This window comes from Macadamia integrifolia, chromosome 2 (genome assembly GCF_013358625.1).
Source record: "Macadamia integrifolia cultivar HAES 741 chromosome 2, SCU_Mint_v3, whole genome shotgun sequence".
NCBI classification, from domain to species: domain Eukaryota; kingdom Viridiplantae; phylum Streptophyta; class Magnoliopsida; order Proteales; family Proteaceae; genus Macadamia; species Macadamia integrifolia.
Window position 1 is genome coordinate 20,560,354 of NC_056558.1, and position 20,820 is coordinate 20,581,173.

The 20,820-nt window shown below is 40.7% G+C and overlaps 2 protein-coding genes across 3 annotated transcripts in view; one reads left to right on the forward strand and one right to left on the reverse strand.

Annotated features, from left to right (window-relative positions):
* The window catches only part of LOC122067105 (probable membrane-associated 30 kDa protein, chloroplastic), a 90,748-nt gene that overhangs the window by 44,533 nt on the left and 25,395 nt on the right, over positions 1-20,820 (forward strand). For both annotated transcript variants that reach the window (XM_042630951.1, XM_042630957.1), the window contains exons 7-8: positions 16,479-16,549; positions 16,642-16,724. In XM_042630951.1, coding sequence (XP_042486885.1) covers positions 16,479-16,549; positions 16,642-16,724 — 154 coding nt within the window. The remainder of the gene's footprint in view (positions 1-16,478; positions 16,550-16,641; positions 16,725-20,820) is intronic.
* Positions 779-2,796, reverse strand: LOC122067117. The gene is made up of 2 exons (XM_042630967.1): positions 1,592-2,796; positions 779-1,455 (listed from the first exon to the last, which is right to left on the reverse strand). Exons 1-2 carry the CDS (start codon positions 2,381-2,383, stop codon positions 1,279-1,281), a joined length of 969 nt encoding a protein of 322 aa, XP_042486901.1. The 5' UTR covers positions 2,384-2,796; the 3' UTR covers positions 779-1,278.

Sequence of the window (20,820 nt, forward strand, 5' to 3'; positions counted from 1 at the left end):
AAGAGAGTTGTTTTTTCTTAGGGTAATTTACAACGCCACCCCCTGGAGAATGCCAATATTATATGGACACCCCCTCTATTTCACCAAATTGGACTCGGACCCCCTACCGTCAGTCAACGTTACATGATGCTTTGAAATGACGTTTTTGCCCTTATGAGTAAAAACTGATAAATTAGACATTTTTCATTATCCCAAAAATACCCCTCCTTACCCTTTTATCTATCCTTCTCTCCTTCTCTCTTTCTCTCCTTCTCTCCTCTTCTCCCTACCTGCTACCAACGGTTCAGACGAGTTCCAGCAGAGATAGAGAGGGCAGTCGCTGAAAAATACCTCTCCTTTTGTCGCCGGCGAGTAGTGCTTCCCATCCAGTTTCTGTCGCAGGCGAGAAGATATGTTTGTTTGTTTTTGTTTTTGTTTTTTTTTTTCTCTTCTCTATTTTCCCCATTTTGATCTCTAGTTCTCTATTGGGATTTTGTGTGCTCAACGAGACGCCGAAGATAGACCCACGAACCTGCATATGCTCTGCCTAGAAACAACAGCAGAGAAGCAACAAGCACCTCTGAGAAGAAAAGTTTCAAGGCCCTTCCCAGTAAAGAGATTACTATTGTTCACTAATAAAAAAAAAATTCCATTATTCTACTATCAGGTGCAGTAGAAAAACACTAATCATAACAAACAACAGAACACAAAATTGTAAGTTTTGGACATGACTTACACAAGGTGTTTTGACCATTCATTAAGCTCAATGTGATAGGTAATACCAGGTGAAAATGAGATATCACCCAATATATTACAATATGAATATATATCAAATTGAGTGAAAGCCCCTAACTAATTATGACTTGTGTTTGTATGTGTGTTGCAGTTCATTATGTTCAGGTTGACAAAAACTGAGACCAAGTTAAAATCAGGAAATCCCTCGGTACCCTATTGAATACAGTGTCAAACAGAAATGAAAATCAAGAAAAAGAAATCTGCCCACATGTCCATTCCACATCAAGAACAAAATCAAAAAAACTTGTCCAGCCTTGTCCACTCCACATATAAATGAAAATCAAAAAACCTTTCCAACATGTTCATTCCACATCCAAAATGAAAATAAAAAAACCTATACACATGTCCATTCCACATACTTGACAAAAATCAAAAGGCCTGTATACACATCAGAATTACACATATCGAAAACCTGTCCAGTCTAGTAATGATAATTTCCAAAATCAAAAGGCCTATATACACATCATTTCCCCCCCCCCAAAAAAAACCCCCCTTTGTCCAAACTCAATTCTTGTTTGGCTTCTGCATTGCCTCCTTTTCACGTCTTCTTGCCCGAGCTGCTGTCGCTTTCGCTCTTTTCCTTGCTTGAACACTATCATTCAATGCAGTTGATGCATTATGTGATCTTGTCCGCTGAGAGACATTGACTTCAGCTTCACTAGCCCCCACATTTCGACTCTCCTACACAAGCATTTAGAACAATCCAAGTATAGTTGAGTAAGTATGGAAGTATAACATATGTCTAAAATTTAGTAGAATTGATTACAATATCATAGGATGATAACTGAATGGTCTTTGGAGAATGAATCATGGTTACCTTCACAGTACTGCTTTTCCTTGCCCTTTTCCTCCTAATTTGACCCCCTTTACATGTTCTCCTGTTATGACCCTGAAGCCCACACTTATCACATCTTACTGATGTAGACTTCTTTCTGTACTCACTTCCTGCTGGTTCACCATCCTCCTTTTTTCTAACTTTTTTGGGTCTGCCTGGGTGCCTTCTCAGAGGTGGAGGCTCCACCACTCCCATACTACTTGTTTCTTCCAACTCTGATATGTCAGGAAGTGGGTGTATCATGTTCTCATAGGCTTGTAGATATTTCCCTAGAAAATAAAAACTATCACAGTAATCTGATAGGTTTTCCCTCTTAAATGTAATACAGCAAGCTGCATGTCTACATGGCAGCCCGGTAGCCTCCCATACTTGACACCCACATTTTCGAGTATTCAAGTTTACCACAAATCTTGATGTGCCATCGTTCACCTCAAATTCATTATATCCTGCTGATAGGGCCACACAAGATCTTGATTGCTGGTGGATCACATCCATTCTCTTCTTAATCTTTGGTGTCAAAGTCCCCTTGTAAGAACAAGCTTGCTCAAACCTCTTATGTAATTTATCCATCAAACTTATCCGCACTTGATCAATCAAATATAGGATGGGTTTGTCTCTATACGGGCCTACCCAGTTATTGAAGGACTCTGTCATGTTGTTGGTTATGTGATCACTTTTTGTTTGGTGATTAAATGCCCATCTTGACCATGAACTAGGCTGGTTTTCCATCAGAAAATCATATGCTTTTTGATTTATACTCTTGATCTCAGCCATTGCCTTTGTCCACTCAATTTCTCTGTAAGCCCTTGATGCAGTCCAAAATAAAGCTTTTAGCTTCTCACCTTTATAATCTTTCCTGAAATTTGCATACAAATGCCTACTGCAATGCCTTGTATGTGATTCAGGGAAAACCTCCTTAATTGCATCAGTTAACCCCTACACACCCAATAAGAATGAAAAAAAAAAAAAAAAAACAATATCAGAAATCAGCAATTGATATAAAAAAAAGAAGTAAAAACATTTAAAGAGAAATTGATAAGAAGGCACCTTTTGCTTATCTGACATGAAAGTTAAATACCCCATGTCATCTGATGTAGAATACAATGTAGTATACAGATTCTGAAGGAACCACAGCCAACTGTCTTTGCACTCAGATTCAACAACAGCATAGGCAAGTGGAAATAATCCATTGTTCCCGTCAACAGAAATAGCTGCCAATAGTGTCCCTCCAAACTTTCCCTTCAGATGGCATCCATCCAACCCAATAAATGGCCTACAACCATTAAGAAACCCTCTTTTGCTTGCTTCATAACAAACAAAACACCTTTTAAACACTGGATTGTCGGCCATGTTAGTTCTTGAAATGAATTGAAGATTAAACATTGAACCTGGATTGGTTTGCCTAACCATCTCTCCATACCTTGGAAGCTTGGAATACGACTTGGCATGGCTACCCTCATTTACTTCTTTTGCAAGAAGACGTGCCCTCCAAATCTGACTGTAACTTGGTTGAATCTTATAATCCTTCCATAACATGGCTCTAATACTATTAGTAGACAACTCAGGATCTGCTTTGAGTTGTGGACCAAGTTTGTTAGCAATCCATCTTGATGTTGCATCCGGGTTTTTGTCTTTTCTTTGAGAACAAGTATGCTGAGGATTAAAAGACTTTATCATAAAAGTGATTTTATCTTCAGTCGGTGATGCATGAATTCTCCACTGACAACCATCATCAGCACAAATAACAGTTACCCTTGTCCTCTCATTTTTTATTCTCTGAAGATGAAAACCCTCTTGGATTGCATAATCTTTCAATTCTCTCCTAAAATGGTCCACATCATCAAATATCATACCATCCTCTAGTTGGACTTTTCCTTCAACATCAAAAACACTTCTTGGCCTACGGACTTGTGGTGCATGGAACTCATCGGAGTCATAATCTGATAAGTCATCAGTTCCAATAGATGCTTCATCACCTTCAGAGCCATCCCCATCTTCAAAGTGCACCTCAGAGCCATCCCCATCTTCAAAGTGCACCTCTTCTTCACTTCCACTTTTACTAATATCTTTAAAGCCATCATCACTTTGCATTTTCCAGTCTTCATCTTCCGAGTCAGACATAACATACTCACATCCACTTGAGTATGTATTAGTCACATCATTTGCCTCATCTATCACCTCTACCACATCTACAATAGATTTTCCTTTCTCACTATGACTTGAAATTATCCCGGGGATTGTACCACTACCATCTTCGCTTGATCTCATGTTGGATGCACCAGTTCTGCCTATAGAAATACCTGAGCAACAAGCACTCTGGACTATCGGTTTTGGTACTCTAGATGTACCACTTTCATAATGAACAAATGATCCAATTCCAATGCTAGGAGGCTGCACTTCATTCCTCTGTCTTCTTCTTGGAAGATCTCTACCAACAACTTTGAATGGATAGCCATTAATGGTATGACCACCAAAACCATTGTCAAACTGCTTCACATTTGACACATACACCATAAGAACCCTCAACTCTTCAAAAATAGACAACACTTGCATGAGTGTGTCATTGTTCCATATATCAATCATAACCCTACTATCAGGCAGCATAGCTTGACAAGTGAACTTGATAGACCTCCCATCTGGAATATGTGACAACACCGTACTGTAGATGTCGCATAGTAACTCAAAAAAACTGAACTTCTCTCTATCAACAATCTTGTGCTCAACCTTCCCATCGTAATGGTAATACAATGTGTAAGGATCCATTCTACAAATGATAACAATGCAATTAGTAAAATTCATAATATTTCTCACACTCTCTTATAATAAACATGAAAATCATAGCAAAATATAGCAAAGCACAGTTTTACCAAATGTAAGAACCACCATATTTGTCTTATTCAGCAAATAGTTCACATTGAATTTTTTACCAAGAAAACTAATAGTAAAAGTTGTCTCTGAAACACAAGCATATGTTAACATGGAATTTCTTTTTTTTTTTATTTTTTCAAAAAGAAAATAAAGTTTAAAGTGATGGGTTGTACCATACAAGAATGATTTATTAGTAGAAGTATAGATAGGAACCATTCCACATTCAAAAGGCCACTACAACATGGAGATAGTAATATTAACAGATGTAAAGAGACCCATAAAGCATAAAGCACAAGGAACCATTGTTTTGGAAACAGTAACATATTAGGAAAATAAGGAGCAGAGCCCAATAATGCCTCAGAAACCATTTACAAGAGGCATAGTTTAGTACATCTATGGGACCCTTAAAGCACAACCAAAACACATTTCAATTTTAGCCAAGCTATGGTGCAAGACAAGAATAAGAATGATTTATTAGAATAGGAAAAGAAGAGGGGACCAAATGCTTAAAAAAGCCACAAGAAGTGATGGTACTGTCGGAACCAATAAGGCAGATACATATCATTTTCAATGGCTTAAAAAGGGAAAATTCTGTTCTGAAGCAGCTTGTGGACAAGAAACTAATGTATAATCATCCATGGTTGAAATCTACAGGTATAATCTGACAAAAGGGTCTCAATCGTTCGATAGCTATTTGATGAGCAATTCGTGCATGTATTAATCATTATACAAGGTTATTCATATACAAAAGGATATCAAAAAATTTCTCAATCATATATACCCAGTAATGAGAATAGAATTCAGATACAGAGTGAAGAGAGCCAGCAGAAGTAGCTGTTCCTATCAATCGATTTGGGGATGATCAATAAAAGGGTAAAATTTCAGAGATACCTGTAGTCGCTGGAGGGGGTTCGCCGCCGTAGTCGCTGGAGGGGGTTCGCCGCCGTAGTCGCTGGAGGGGGTTCGCTGCCGTAGTCACCATCGTCGCCGTCGTCGAAAGAGTGTTCGCAGCCGCCGATCTGCAAGCCTACCCGTTCTTCTTCTCAACTCATTGAGGCTGATTTGTGACCCGTTAGAAGTGAGTAGTGAGTTAGGGTTGTGAAATCGATTTGGGGATGATGAATAAAAGGGTTAAATGAGACAAGGAGGCAGGATAACATACCTGTAATCGCCGGAGGGGGTTCGCAGCCTCCGTAGACGCTACCGGAAGGTGTTGCAGCCACCGATCTGAAAATTCCTATCAATCTTCTTCTCCGACGTTCTTCTCCGACGTTCTTCTCTTACTCAGTAACTCGCGCGACTCGTCATATTTGAGTTGTGAGTTAGGTTTTCCTCAATCGATTTTGGAAATAGAACCATTAAGGGCAATTTTGGTACTTCATTATTTTGAAGGGCAAAATGGAATTTAGAAAAATATTAACTGCTGATGTCAGCATTCTTGGTATATTATGTAACGTTGACTGACGGTAGGGGGTCCGAGTCCAATTTGGTGAAAGAGAGGGGGTGTTCCTATAATATTGGCATTCTCCAGGGGGTGGCGTTGTAAATTACCCTTTTTCTTAATGTAGGACTAGATTGGACATCCAATTAGACCCAAAACTGCAGGAACTTTTAAAACAAAGAACAACCAAAACCAACCCCAACCCCAACCCCAACCCCAACCATGTATCAAAAATTAAATTCAGCAACAATCCAGAAATAGTACCGAACCCACAGAACAGCAACACAGGGATTAAACAAACCAGTAGCAGTTTAGAACTAATCCAGAGACTATTAAAGTGCTAACAGTCTTCAAAAATCAGAACAGATATTCAACAGTACAGCAGGTTATCGATCTCAAGAGAATAACAACAGAGTCCAATCCAACAATGATTCTTAGGACTAAACCAGGAATAGATGGGAGTCCATTCAGATTTAAGTTAACAGAATATTAAGAACAGCAATCCAGAAAATATTATTCAAACCAGCAGAACCAGAATCCAGAAAATAGAAACTTCAGTTCACTAAAAGACGAAAATCTGGAGATTTCTAATATCTCAATATCTCATCAATGACTGAGCAAAATCAGCCAATATTTGGGTCGATCTTCACTGGTATGGGGAGGAACCTTCGATCAAAAAACTGGACCAATCGGATACTCAGATTTAGTCATTCCAGCAGGGGCGGATGCTCTATTTTGCAGAATTTTCTGGGCAGCAGAGTGATAGATTACATACCTGGTTTTGCAGCCCTAATAAGTCTTGAAAGAGATATAAAAACTTAAGAGAATCATACTTGAAGTAGACCTCCTGGACTTCACGCCGCAAGGAGTCAATTGGATCAAACACCAATTCCTTCAGTCTTGATCAAACACAAGACAATTCTTCATGAAGAAGACAATAGCAACATCCATTATTTTTTTATCAAAATCATTCTAGGCTTTTAGGAGCCTCTTCTTCTTTATTTATAATGTTAATGGGGGGAGGGAATTACGAAATAGAAGGTTCCTCAAAAGGGAAACCAAATATTCTCTTAATACAATAGTTACTAAATCTGAAATTAGAAACTAACTGAAATTAGAAACTAGTTGAAAGAGGAAATTAACTACTAATGACTTGATTCAATTAATAACTTGACTCCTAAGGAAACAAATATAACTCAAATCAAGCCCAATTAAAAAGGAAACTAATGAAAATGGAAACTAACTAGTAATCCCCGTACTCAATTTTAGAGCCCCCCTTTTAGACCCATAAAAGTGGTCTATTATACTCAAAACACATGGGATCAAAGGCCTAACATGTATAGAACCCAACCTTAGGCTTATTCCTAATAAAACAAGCCTATTTTGGTAATTAATCTGCATCAGACCACCTCCGGCACTATAAGTTATAACACAGTGATGTCTATGCAAACTTGTCGGACGTAGCCCTTTGCCAAGTGTTCCCCGCATCATTTAAGGGGGTAGCGCTGAAGTGGTACACCACCCTAAAGCCGTGATCAATACACAACTACGAGGAGCTTGGGATTGCTTTCATCTCCAGGTTTCAGACCAACATCTGGCAACAGAAGACTACGCATAGCCTATTTTCCATCAAGCAATGTCGGGACAAATCACTTCATGACTATACCACTCGTTTCACCGAAGCAACTGTTGGGATTGAAGACTTAGAGGATAGCACGGCCTTCACTGCACTTTGCCAAAGGGTAAATCACGAAAAATTAATAGATTCCCTATCCAAGAATGACAAACTTAGTAGACCTTTTAGCTAGGTGTCAGAAATACATGACAATGGACGAAAATCTAACAGCACGTAAAGTGGTGATTCAGCCGCCGCAAGAGAAGAGAAGGCCAGCCCTGTGACCCAAAGAGGATGAATGAGTTGCTAAAAAGACAAGGGCCACTAGTCCTGAATTCTCGCAGTTCGATTAGCTCGATGGGGTGCCGTCCAAGGTGTTGCTTGAAATTAAGAACCAAAAGTACCTCCACTGGCCCCGACCAATGATATCCAATCCAGAGGAATGAGATCCGAAAAAATACTGCTGCTTCCACAGAGAAACCAGGCATTATACAAATGATTGCTGAGCGCTGAAGAAGGAACTGGAGGAACTAATCAAAGCTGAGTACCTCAAGGAATTCCTTCGGAACCCCGAAACCGATCGAGTAAAGCACACAGAACAGCAAAAAGACAACAACGAGATGACTAGCGTAAGGAAGAGGAAGCAGAGAAACTATAGCCAAGTGATCGAAGGCTTGAGTATACCAATAAGCCAACAAGACCTATTATACATGCTATCTTAGGCGGCTTGAGGAGCAAATCTATGAGAAAAGCGAAAGCACATACTTTTTTTGTTTGCATGGCGGAGGAGCCGCTGAAAGTTGCTCGGAAGAACCCTGTTATCACATTCTGAGACGAAGACTTCCAAGCCTGAATTGGCCCCCCAACAATGCCGTTGTAGTCTAGTTAGTGGTTGCGAATTGCCCATTCGAAAGATTTTTATTGATTAAGAATCCTCCGTGGACGTCATGTCGTACAATGCATGTAAGAGGCTCGGTTTAGGAGACGACAAGCTAAAGCTTGCTACGGGGCTTTGTGGGAACGACAGCGTACATTGAAGGATGCATAGAGTTGCCGATCACCATCTGAGAAGGCCTATGCTCGACCACAGTGCTAGTCAATTTTATGGTCGTCAAGATGGCTTCGGCCTATAACGCCATCTTAGGCCGACCTGCGTTCAATGATCTAGGAGTGATAACTTCTACCAAGCACCTCAAAGTAAAGTTCTTTGCCGAATATGGGATTGGGGAGTGCCGCTCGAGTCAGAAGGATTCATGTAAGTGCTATGCCAACTTCATCAAGGACAAAAAAGGCATCAGTACGTCCTAAACAGGCAACGTTGAAGCATAATGAAACTACCAAGCGAAGAGTATAAAGAAATCGGAAGCGGACTTGCTATGGAATGTCGTTTGTCATTCTATTTGACTTTATGTTTTAAATTATAGTTTTCATCTTGAATTATTTTTTGTGAATAACTAATAGTATATCATAGTTTTATTGCATCACGGAAACTTAAAAGACCAACTCCGAGTTGGCATCTAAGCCCGATCTGTACTTATTGGCAAAAAACCAGAAAGAACGACTCTGAGTTGGGCACTAAGCCCGGTCCATACTGATCGAAAAATTTGGAAAACACTAACTCCGAGTTGGCAATAAGCTCGACCTGTAATGGTCTGCAAAAAAGACCAACCTTGGGCTGGCCACCCATGGTTGGCATAAAGAAAAACTCAACCCTAATCCTGGGAAAACACCAAAATTGAGCGACACAAGAGGAAATAAGATCTTATTAAAAAATTATCTACAAAAAGGGAAAATATGCATATGCGCTCATTCATTGATTGCTCCACCCTCTTCACCCTCCGTAACGGATTACCGATCCTATAGGGACTTAAGGTTTAGTTCCAGTCGAGCTGCTCGTTGCTCAACCTCTTCCCTTGTCGCACATTCGTGTTGTAAGGCCGCTTCTCCCTTGCAAAGATAAGCCTGAGCGGAACCCAAATCTGACTCAACGCTCGTGTAAGATGATCGAGCAACTCTTTCTCTCTATTCAACCAATGAGAATGCTTGGCCTTATAAGTTTTCACCACTATCGCTACTTGGGGTTCGAGAATGGTCAGCCGCTCTTGACCGACTCTGAGTCGGGAACAAAGCCCGGTCTATACTGATCGGAAAATTTGTAAAACACCAACTCTGAGTTGGCAATAAGCCCGACCTGTAATGGTCGGAAAAAAAGACCAACCTTAGGCTGGCCACCCACGTTTGGCATAAAGAAAAACTCAACCCTAATCTTGGGAAAACACCAAAATTGAACGAAACAAGCGGAAATAAGATCTCTCATTAAAAAAATGTCTACAAGAAGGGAAAATATGCATATGTGCTCATTCACTGATTGCTCCACCCTCTTCACCCTCTACAACGGATTGCTGATCCTATAGGGACTTAAGGTTCAGTTCCAGTCGAGCTGCCCGTTGCTCGATCTCTTCCCTTGTCGCACGTTTGCATTGTAAGGCCGCTTCTCCCTTGCAAAGACAAGCCTGAGTGGAACCCAAATATGACTCAATGCTCGTGTAAGATGATCGAGCAACTCTTTCTCTCTATTCAACCAACGAGAATGCTTGATCTTGTAAGTTTCTACCACCATCGCTACTTGGGTTCGAGAATGGTCAGCCACTCCTGGCCAACTGAGCGAGAGCCATTCCCGGTCGATAAGATGCTCAACCGCTCGGTCAAAGAAGCAATCTCCTCATCCTTCGCCGTGAGGGAGGCTTGAAAGGTCTCCACTTGGTCGGACAGTTTTTCCACCTGATTGTACGCCTTAACAGCATATGCAGAAAGCTGCGCAAGATGAAATGAGGTGCGTAAAAAAAAAGGGGGAACGAAAAAGGAAACAAGAAAACACTTACTCGAGCAAGCGTTGCCCTTCCTTTTTTGGTACAGCGCGTATGCGGACATATTGCCCAAGGTCAGATGGTCCTCAAGAAAACGGCACATCTGAGTCCAGAAGTCGGCCATAAATTCATATCTGAAGACCGAGCATCGGTCGAAGGCACAATCCTCAGTCGGTTATGGTCGTCTAGGGCGGCTGTCCTCATCCACATCAATCTGAGCCACCTCTTCAGCCGTAAACACCCTCGTCGAGGAAACATGACCCACTGGCGATGGGCCATGAGGGGTTGACCTCTCTGGTGGCACATCTTCCCTCGTGCAACTCGAGGATCTGCCCCGTGGGATAGACTGACCTCGCAAAAGGTCCCTTGAGGTAGATCCTCAACAGGGGATGATCCACCACCGCCTTGGATGTAGATGCTTCCTTCAGCCACCACATATAAGGGTGGTCGGAAAACCTGCTCCACCAACCTGGCTTGAACAGATGGTGAAGGAGTGACACCCCCAGAATCAGGAGCAACCTTTGCTCCACGACCAGTAGGGAGGCCAGAGGGAACTGCTAGCCTCTTCTTTCAACGTCTTTCCCTGTCTCTTGAGAGGACGATTAGAAGCCTCCATTTTTGTCTCTCCCAATCTTTGGCCTCGATGACATCATGACACATCTCCGCTCTAAGTTAGGGCATCATAGAGGGCAAAGGCCTCTTGAATCGAGCGACGAAGCAACACTGCAACAAAGAAAACAAGATTAGTGTCCAAAAGAACACATGTACACATCGAAAAAAAAGGGAGCAAAATCACTTGGACTTGGACCATACCGAGGGAGGAAACTCTCATCTCCCAACTCGACGATGTTGATGACCCGGATCCGAGTCCATCAACACCTGGAGGATCCGCTCATCCGAGGCTAATAAGGTGGGGCTGATGTTCAAAGAGGCAATCCCCGGTTTATACCATTTGTTGCAGATCGACAACCCCCTCAAACCCTCAAACGAAAAAAAACCGGGTTTTCCACCCTTTGTTCGAAGAGTTCCCTTTTTACCACTCTTAACTCCTGAGCACTGACTAAGGCATACCACCCCCGTTGGCCGGCGAGCAGGCTTAGGTAAAAACATGCTAGGAATAGGAAAGAGGTTGGAGGGTCTAATCCTTCGACTAGGGCACAAAACCCCAACAAACTGCACCAACTGTTCGTCATGAGCTAGGAGGGACTAATATCATAATACGTGAAGACTTCCCCAACGAACGGGTGGATGGGTAAACATAGACCGGCCCTGAAGAACTCCTTGTAGACGCATGGTTCATACGCCAGAGGGGTAGAGGCAAACTCACTTTCCATAAAATCCTGTAGGACTACCGAGTCAGGTATGTGATAGTGAGATTGGACCCTCACCAGGTCCCCTTCTCTCAGTCTATTACGGTAGTTCAAGGCTTCAAACTTCGAACTTATGGAAGCAAGAAACTAAGCCGCGACCTCTCTGGACGCCAGAAATAATAGAACAGTAAGAATCTAACTCTATAATGCCCTAACCAGAGCTGGCAATACCCCCCGAGGGAGTACTCGGCGAGATGGGAACAAAGTACACTGAAAGACGACCTATCTACGGTCGAGATTCCTCCGACATTCACCTTGCAGGCTTTGATCCGAGCCTGTAGGTGACAATGACAAAGAAGGAAAATGGAAAACCCCTCTAACCAGAAATAACAAGGAAAGAAGGAACTTACTTGGCAGCATTCGAACTCTTGGCATTGACAGAATATACGGTGACAACTAGAGTGGTCCCGAAAAGGCGAAGCCTGGGAATCTTGGAAAGGTAGAACAACAAGAACGGTGAAGCAGAGGACTCTTGAAAAACCAGAGAAGAGAGAATGAAGAAGACGAATAGTGAAGAGCTTAGAAACACACTTTTCGTCCTCCCAGGAAGCGTGAGCAATTAATGCCAAACCGGCTCAAAGACACCTATCATGGAAAAAGGTGCGAACCGGACCTACCAGGCACGTCGCTTTGCCTTTCTCACGCCAGGCTGGCGTCGAGGACACTGGCATGGCACTCCTCCATTCACCTAAGAGTAAAAGAAGCATCCTTTCAAATGGGAAAGCTGCCCACGCTGTAGTATAACACCATCGGAAAATCTACGGCACACTAAATGTCAAGGAAAAGCTAGTTCAGAAGGCAAAGGGATAAACCCATTGTGGTGGTTCCGCCATGATGGCCTTTGCGCTTACACAAAAAAAAGGGGAGCCACTAACTCGGCTATGAGATACTATAACCTGACAGACTCCCACCGACCTCCAGAGGATCTGTGAGAGTAGGTGGGTAAATTGTTATGGCTAAAATATACGACCCAAAATGTCTACCGAGCGATCCTGAGATGTGGGGATAGCTGAGTGGCTTGGCAAGGCCGACCATAACCCACCTTACCTGGGGCAGGCACCCAAGACAAGAGCCGATAGACCAAAAGGGTTAAGAGAGCTCCTGGAGTTGAACGGCAAGGTCAATACCAAGCGAGGTGCCATACGCGAATGGTTCCTGTAATTGCATGACCCTCAACCGAACGACAAGTTTCCAGGAATTCAATCCATCAAACAGACTATCTGCCGCTTGGAACAAGTAACCTGGCTGTCACGTCACTTACCCTTTACCGTTTGGTTTGAGGCCTTGACGGATCACCACCATGAGATATCCCAAAAAAGGGAGCTTATCAAACCTAGCTTGCATGCTGTAAGATACGGTGTGAATCGAAGCAGGACTCTCACTGGAATATTGGATCTTCCCTCGAAGGAAGGGAATCTCGCCATATTTTTCGGGATATGGCTAATATGGGAAATCTTATAGCAGAAACAGTGTCTATATTCGCTTTCCTACTACAACTCTTACCAGATGTAGACTCCTACCCACAATGGAAAACTACCAAATCGGGACTCTCCACAGGCAACCGTTATATCCAGCTATAAAAACCCAGGTAAACCTCTCTCCGGGGGACCGATCTTTTTCCATGATTACTGGAACTATCTATTTGCAAAGAATCTGACTTAGGCATCGACGCTCACTCTCTCGTGCCTGTTCTCTTGTGCAGAAGCCAAGGACAGCCTAGGTGCAGTTTCTTGACGCATTCACGCAACACAGTAAATCACATAATCATAGAATTGCAAAATCAGTGCCACATAATTACATACAGAATTACAAAATCAGCGAATCACTTAATTGCATACTCATATAATCAAATAACTTCAGTTTCATATAATCACAGAATTGCATAACTTATACTAATAGATGAACAATTTAATTTGAATAACAGAATTACAGAAGCAGCAGCCAAAGCTAACGGCCACCACTAGTGGAAGCCAGCCAGCTGCCACTACTGCCACCAGCAGAAGAAGGTGTTGAAGACAGGAAGATTTGAAAAAAAAAAAAAAAAAAAGAAGACGACCCGGAACAAAGAAGAGGAAGAAGAAGCTAGAAGAATAAAAGGAAAAAAATGCAGGGTAGAAGGAGGATTTCAGGTAGGAGACCGTTTCAGGCAGAAAGAGGGTTTCTTTTTTATTCGATAAAATTAGAAAAAAAAAAACCAGAAACAATAGTAGGAGGAGAATGGAAGAAGTAGAAGGGAAAAAAAGAGGGAAGCCAGTAACTCAGGAAGAGTTGGGAGGAGACCAGATGAAGCAGAAGCAGAACTAGTAGAAGAAACAGAACCATAAAGCGGAGCTAGTAGAAGAAGAGATGGAGTTGTCGCTGGAGCTGGAGCAGGAGTCAAGGGTTTCAATTTTCATCTTCTCCCCTCCTCGAAGGCGTGAGCAGTTGTTGAGGGTTTCTTACTATTTGTTTTGCTTGTAAGTGATTCAGTGTAATGCGGTGTACAATAATTATGAACACTAGCCAATGAAAACATAAGAAATAGAATAAAAAAAAAAATTATGATTAGCGCCTAGACCCCCAAAAAACTGCTCCGATGTGTAGCTGATGCCTTTGCAAACCTTAGAGACCTGATCATTGTGAACGGCTCAACCATTTTGTCGAACCCAAAAGGTTCAATATTTTTTATGTGTTTTGGATATGAAAACCCTGTTGATGTGTGACTGGTTGTTCAACAAGTTTGTTCATCTGCTTAAAGAAAGAACCCAAGTCACTAAGGTGAAATCCAAGCTAAGAAAGATGCATGATGGATGATGATGAAGAGTTGCTATTGACGGTCTTCCGTCAAAAGCTACGGTCGTCCGTGATATGAGAGATTCAAGGGCTTCAATGGAAAAATTTAGAAGATGAAGTCTTCCATGGAGATTAGTTTAGTTATGTTATTTTATATGCAATCTTGATGTTGATATCTGCAAGATTGAAACGCCCATCGAAGTCATAAAAAGGATCTCAATAAATAAACCCAAGAGACAAAGAGGTTTTAACACAGAAAACATTTTGACCTTGTTGTTCGTGGTCTTCCATTACTAGCTGCAGTTATCTATGCTTCATTGGTAAAATCTAAGTGACAACTGATGGACTTATAGACACTGTCCATGGGTTTTGAGTCCCTTGTTTCTGTGGTCTTCCATGACAGAAGCATTTAGTGATCCACACTAAATGAAGATTGACTCATTTTTTGATCTTTAATACATCACTTGGACTCTAACCATCTGTAGGGAACTCTAGGCATCTTAAATGATGTTAATGAGCTCCAATAGCTAGTTTTCCTTGGAACTTAGACTATCTTGGAAATAAGAGATGATAAAATACTTCCCATTATGAAGTTATTCTAAGAACGGTTTGTAACTTGAGTATTAATACCTTTAGGAAAATCGTGCATGACTCCAATGGCTAGTTTGTTGCCTACGAAAAGGCTTGAGTCATTTGAAACCAAGATAAGCTATAAAAGGAAGTATCACAAAAGAAAGATTGAGCTTAAAGAGTAAATCATTTTGAAAAGGGCAAAGTAATCTTGTGAGAATCAAGTGGGGTTAAATGATGCAGCATCTGACTTGTGAAGAAGTCTTTTTGCTGTAGCTTTGTGTGAGCTTGATGAAGCTCACTATTGTACTGTGTGTACAAAGATGAAATCCTTGGCCAGTGGTCGTAGTACTCAATCCATAGAATGTGATTGATTTTGTGTGAAATCCTTAGCCAAGTGTGGCTTGGGTGTTCAATCCGATAGACTGTGATTGAGTTGTGGAAATCCTTGGCCGGTGGTCCGGGTGACAACCTGAGAGACTGTGCTTGGTTTGTAAGCTTTGATTCTTGCCATTTGGAAAGGAATCCCCATAATGGAAAAAGAAATCCTTAGTCCAGTGGACTTAGGTAGTGGACATAGGATCTTGGATCCAAACCACTATAATTATTTGTGTTCTTCCTTGTCTCTCCATCCCCTTCTACTTGCTTTCTTCATTTGTATTTGTATGTTTGTACGTCTTTACTTGCAAGTAGTTGAAAGTTGAAACCAAGAGCCAAGTAGGCTAGCTGTAAAACAATCAAACCTTGTTATGTCAAACAAGCCATCTAAGGTGTAATAGCAATAGGCCTTCTGAAGGTTTTATGTTATTTCAAGAAAAGGAGTCTTGAAAAAGTAGTTACCCAATTCACTCCCCTATTGGTGTTGCCATTCATTTGCACACGTTTTACTCTCCCTGCCTCCCTTTCTTCTCTTTTCAAGTCTACTGATCAATCTGATTCTTTTTTAGGTTCAGGTCTTGAACCTGGAATTCAGATTCACACCTATCTTATGCATTTGGTTTTTCTGGTTTTTATACAAATACATTTATTGGGTTCATTATCAGGTGGTTCATTAATCTCTGCCTGCATTAGAGAGGAAAAGTTCTTTTGACTGGTATTGTAATTCTGACAGTTGATTTTCAAGAGGATAGGAGGGGTCCTTTTTGAATGTTTAACATCAATAAACTCACTCCATAAGCTTTCTTAGATTGAAGAATAACAGTTAATCAAGCTGAAATTGGTGGTTCAAAACCAGTTTAACTTGGGCATATTGTGGGATTTTACAGAAGTACATCTTATTGTTTCAACTTCATTTTTGAGGGTAAAGCTACATTATAATATATTGATGGTAATCCAGTTGTTTATAGTTGAAGTCTGGTTTTTGTAGCTTCTAGAGAGCAAGATACAGGAGGCTAAGTCCAAAAAGGATACTCTCAAAGCACGGGCACAGTCTGCGAAGTTTGTCCAGACCTCCATTTTACATCACTTGTTTTCCTTTTGGTTATTTCCTTCTACTTAATGCTAAATGGATTCTGTTATGTTGCTTTTAGAACTGCAAGCAAAGTGAGCGAGATGTTGGGGAATGTCAATACAAGCAGTGCTCTTTCAGCTTTCGAAAAAATGGAGGAAAAAGGTAAAGGCCCCTAATGTTGTCTATACATATCTTACTACATTTGATTGCCAGCTATGATCCCTTTCGAAAGTTAATTACACCACCAATCCGGACTGTTCAATTGATTAGATGCACCTCTTGGATCAGCCATTCTCACAAACCATGTGATAGTTAATGCTAATCGTTGCACTAGTATGCTATTCCACACCCTCTGGAATATTCTGATAGTTTAGTGATATCACTTTGACCATTGGATTATTCCTATCAGTCTCACTTGATTGTATTTATATAACAATTCATTTGATGGAAAGAGTCTAATAGGCTTGGAAGCCCGGGCCGAGGAAGAAATTTTCTAAGGCTGTGGGCCTAGAAGATAGGTCCGTATGAGTATCTAAACGGGTAGATTTGGCTAAAATAAAGCAATGACTTAATTAATATAATAGGTTGTGCCTTTTATTTTTGGGGTTTCTGTTGTATTGGGATTATTCAATAAGCCTATAATTTAGGGTCCTAGCTGCTACGTTGGGATTAGCTTAGAAAGAATACTTGTTAAAGTCAGTCGAGTCCTAAATAGGGTTGTCTTTGTTTTTAGAGTCTATCAATGCATATAAAATGTACTAATCAATATATGGTTTTGAAATTAATAAAAATGTACTAATCGAGTTTGGTAGCTCAGTTAAATGTGTATAGTCATTGAAAATTACCATTGAATTCAGGAAGGTTTTGGAACAGCTTGATTGACAGCTAGTTTATTTCTTTTTATACTTTATCCTCTTTTCTTCTCTCTCTTCCTATTCTGCTAATTCTTTTGTCTCCTATCTCCATGTGTTTCTATTATATGGTCTGTTTTATCATTCCTTAACAGACGTGGTACCTTTTTTTTTTCTGGGTAATTTTTGGACCATCAAATTTTGCTGTATCTGATACTTTGCATATATGCTGCTGCTCTTGTTTTCTTTGCAGGTCAATAGGGACTGATTATAGGAATTCTCAACCCAAATTTTAGCCCCAACCAATCAGTATTTTGGAGTTCTCAATTTTCTCCCATTGTCCCTTAAGTGTGCTCTCTTTTGAGATTATCGAGTTCTATGATCTTCACTCTCTGATTCTGGTTTGTAATGTAATGTTTGATTAATAATTCAGTTCTCTTTTTCTGTTCCTCTGTTTAAAGCTGAAATAACTGAAAATCTTCATCATGAATTTCTTTTCCCTTATGATGCTTGGGTGCGAAAAAGGCTGAACTGATTGGATGCTCTCCTCTTTCAGTTATTTTCTTCTTCAGTCTCTTCCCATCCAGGTTGGATCTTATTTTTATCAGTTTCTGTTTATGCTAAGCTCTTCTTATAGTTCTTCTCTTACTCCTTTTCTTCCATCCCTTGCATTTCCTATCAGTGTGGTTACTGTTTCCCCTTTGTTCCAACGATTCGCCTTACGGATGGGTTGAAGAAATTTATTAGAATTCCCTGTTTATGAACCCATTCAACCTGAAATTTGAGGGTTAGATCACTTTCTTGGGCGGTCCAAATTTTGGCTTCTACTATCACCTCTGTTATGAGTTCGAAGCCTGCAGCCAAGGCTGACACATAAACACCTCTGTTTGGTGGTTTAAGGCCCAGATAACACATTTTTTGGGATCTTTTCTGTTCCAGGCTGGACAAGATTACCTCTTTGGTTCCTTCTCCATTCGGTTCTCAATCTCCATTGTACTATATTCCTAAATTATTTCTAGGTGCTCCTCCAGTTGCTCTTATTCCTAAACAACCTGGGTGAGCGAGTTATTCTCCATCAACCCAATCTCATGCCAACCCAACCTCTTCCTCAATCTTCCAATTAGTCTTCTCCTATAATCTCCCCTTCCAAATTGGGTACTCCATCACGTGCTCAATTTTCTACAATTTCTCGTTTCCATGCAATCCATTCCTACAATATCTCCTTCCTAATTGGGTACTCCTCATTCTTCACGTGCTAAACTTTCCAGTTCCTCTATTATCGCATGCAAGGATGGTGCCACCTCCTTTTCAAAACCTGGCTGAACTCCATGATAATTCTCCTCAGTTTTCTCCATCACTCCCATTATCCAATCCTTTAATTCTTCCATCAATTGTCCCATTTTGATTTTTATAAATTTCAGATTTTTGGAATTTTTATTTTTAAATTTAATGATTTTTAGGACCGATCCCAGAAATAGCATTTTTCTATTGTTTCTGGCCGATCCAGATCGGGATCCAATCGGTCAATTCCGATCCCAATTTCCAAGTTCTTACACCATGGTTCTGAGTGATTGTCAAGTGGATATGAGAGGTTCGGGGTTGGGAACTTCCTCCTAAATTTCACTGTGATTGAAGTCTTCATGAGAGAACTCTCTCTGAATAAGACCTGGCTCTACTTACCTATCTGTTTTAATGAGAGGTAGAAGAAGACTACTTCTATGTCTGAATTTAATTTCCATAATAGTCCTTGCTTTTGTAATTTGTTTCTGTTTTACCCTATTCTGACATTCCAGAAAAGTCCTAGTGTGCTGAACTTATCGTTCTGACCCTCTTTTCAATTTTTTTTCTTTTTAATCCCTATTCTAATTTTAAATTCCTATCTAGCACTTCACTTCAAGTTTTATTTACGGTTCATTCCAAGATTCTGTTTCTTACCCAAACGGGTCCTGAACTTTCCTGAAAATTACGAACTACCACTGATGATTCAATTTGATTTATGTGTCACTCATGGGCCCATAGTGATCCAAATTTAGGGTTTTGTAACAATGTTTGCATTAGTTGATACTGAGCCAAAAATCTTTTTCTTTTCCATATCCTAATTCCTAACCATGACAAGACCTTCTGAGATCACCAACGTTGAGTTGCACAATTTATATAAGGAACTCATTGAGAGTCAATAGCAAACTAAAGAGAAGCTGGAGTCCAGATTCGAGGAGCAATCAGTGGCTATAACAACTCTCACTTCTAGGTGGACAGCATTTCAAAGAGCATAAATATCAACAGACGAGGCCAAGCAAGACCGTCTGTCACAACCCACCTTCACATATATGAAGGCATGTGACCTGGACTATGTCCAATCAATCATTTCAGGATCAACGATGTAGTAATTTAACACCACAATTATATGAAATTAATAAAAATGCATTAAGACATATAAGATTGTACATATAAACACAAGAAGTGATCATCTATTGATATGTAATTTAAATATACACAAAATTCTGTAAATTGTGAAGACATATCATACATATCCATCCACTGTATTAGACCATATCTACACAAAAGAATCAAAATGAAAATGATTTCGATCATCCTCAAGGTGCTCCATAAGCACAGTCATCACACGCACAGTCCTGATCGTGCTCTTCATACTCTGGCACCCACATCTCCTCAACCATCGCAGCTGGTGTCTCACCACGAGTAGTTATCTAAAAAAACACACAACGATGGGGTGAGCTTTCACAAAGCCTAGTGAGGGTGGGAGCAGGAAAGTAAACGCATCCAATATGATGTAATGCATGGATCAACCAAAGTTGTAATGATGCAACATGATTCCATTTTTAATTACACAACCTAATAACATTCTAAGTCCATATGTGGTATTAGTGCTACTACAACATAGGTGATATCCCTGTTCCCAGAATTCGCCATCAGTCACCCACCGATACAAGATACTTGCTAGTCGAGGGCATACCGGTCCCTATATGCACACTTCAGTTGCCCGATAAGCCCCTATTAATATAACCTCTAGTTTGCCTCGGCACCAAAATTACCATTGGCCTCCCCGAGAAGTGTCCGCCTCCAACAACAATCACATTGTACCGCGGACGACGTATTTTGGAATTGTATCATCGAACCTACCACAAGTGGGATTAGCCAATACCTTTCCTCTATTGGCAAGGGGTTGTAGCACCCGGTTTGTTATCCTAACCATATGCAATCTAAGTGTGTGCACAAACATCAATCATTCCATCCAAATCATAAATGGAAATATGGTGCCGGAACCACCCTCGGCCACCCCGCATTCCACTACAACCACAACACACCTCATACTACAATATAATAAGTAACAGTAAAAAAATGCACAACAACATGTTCATACACAAATATCAAAGTATTAGAAACAC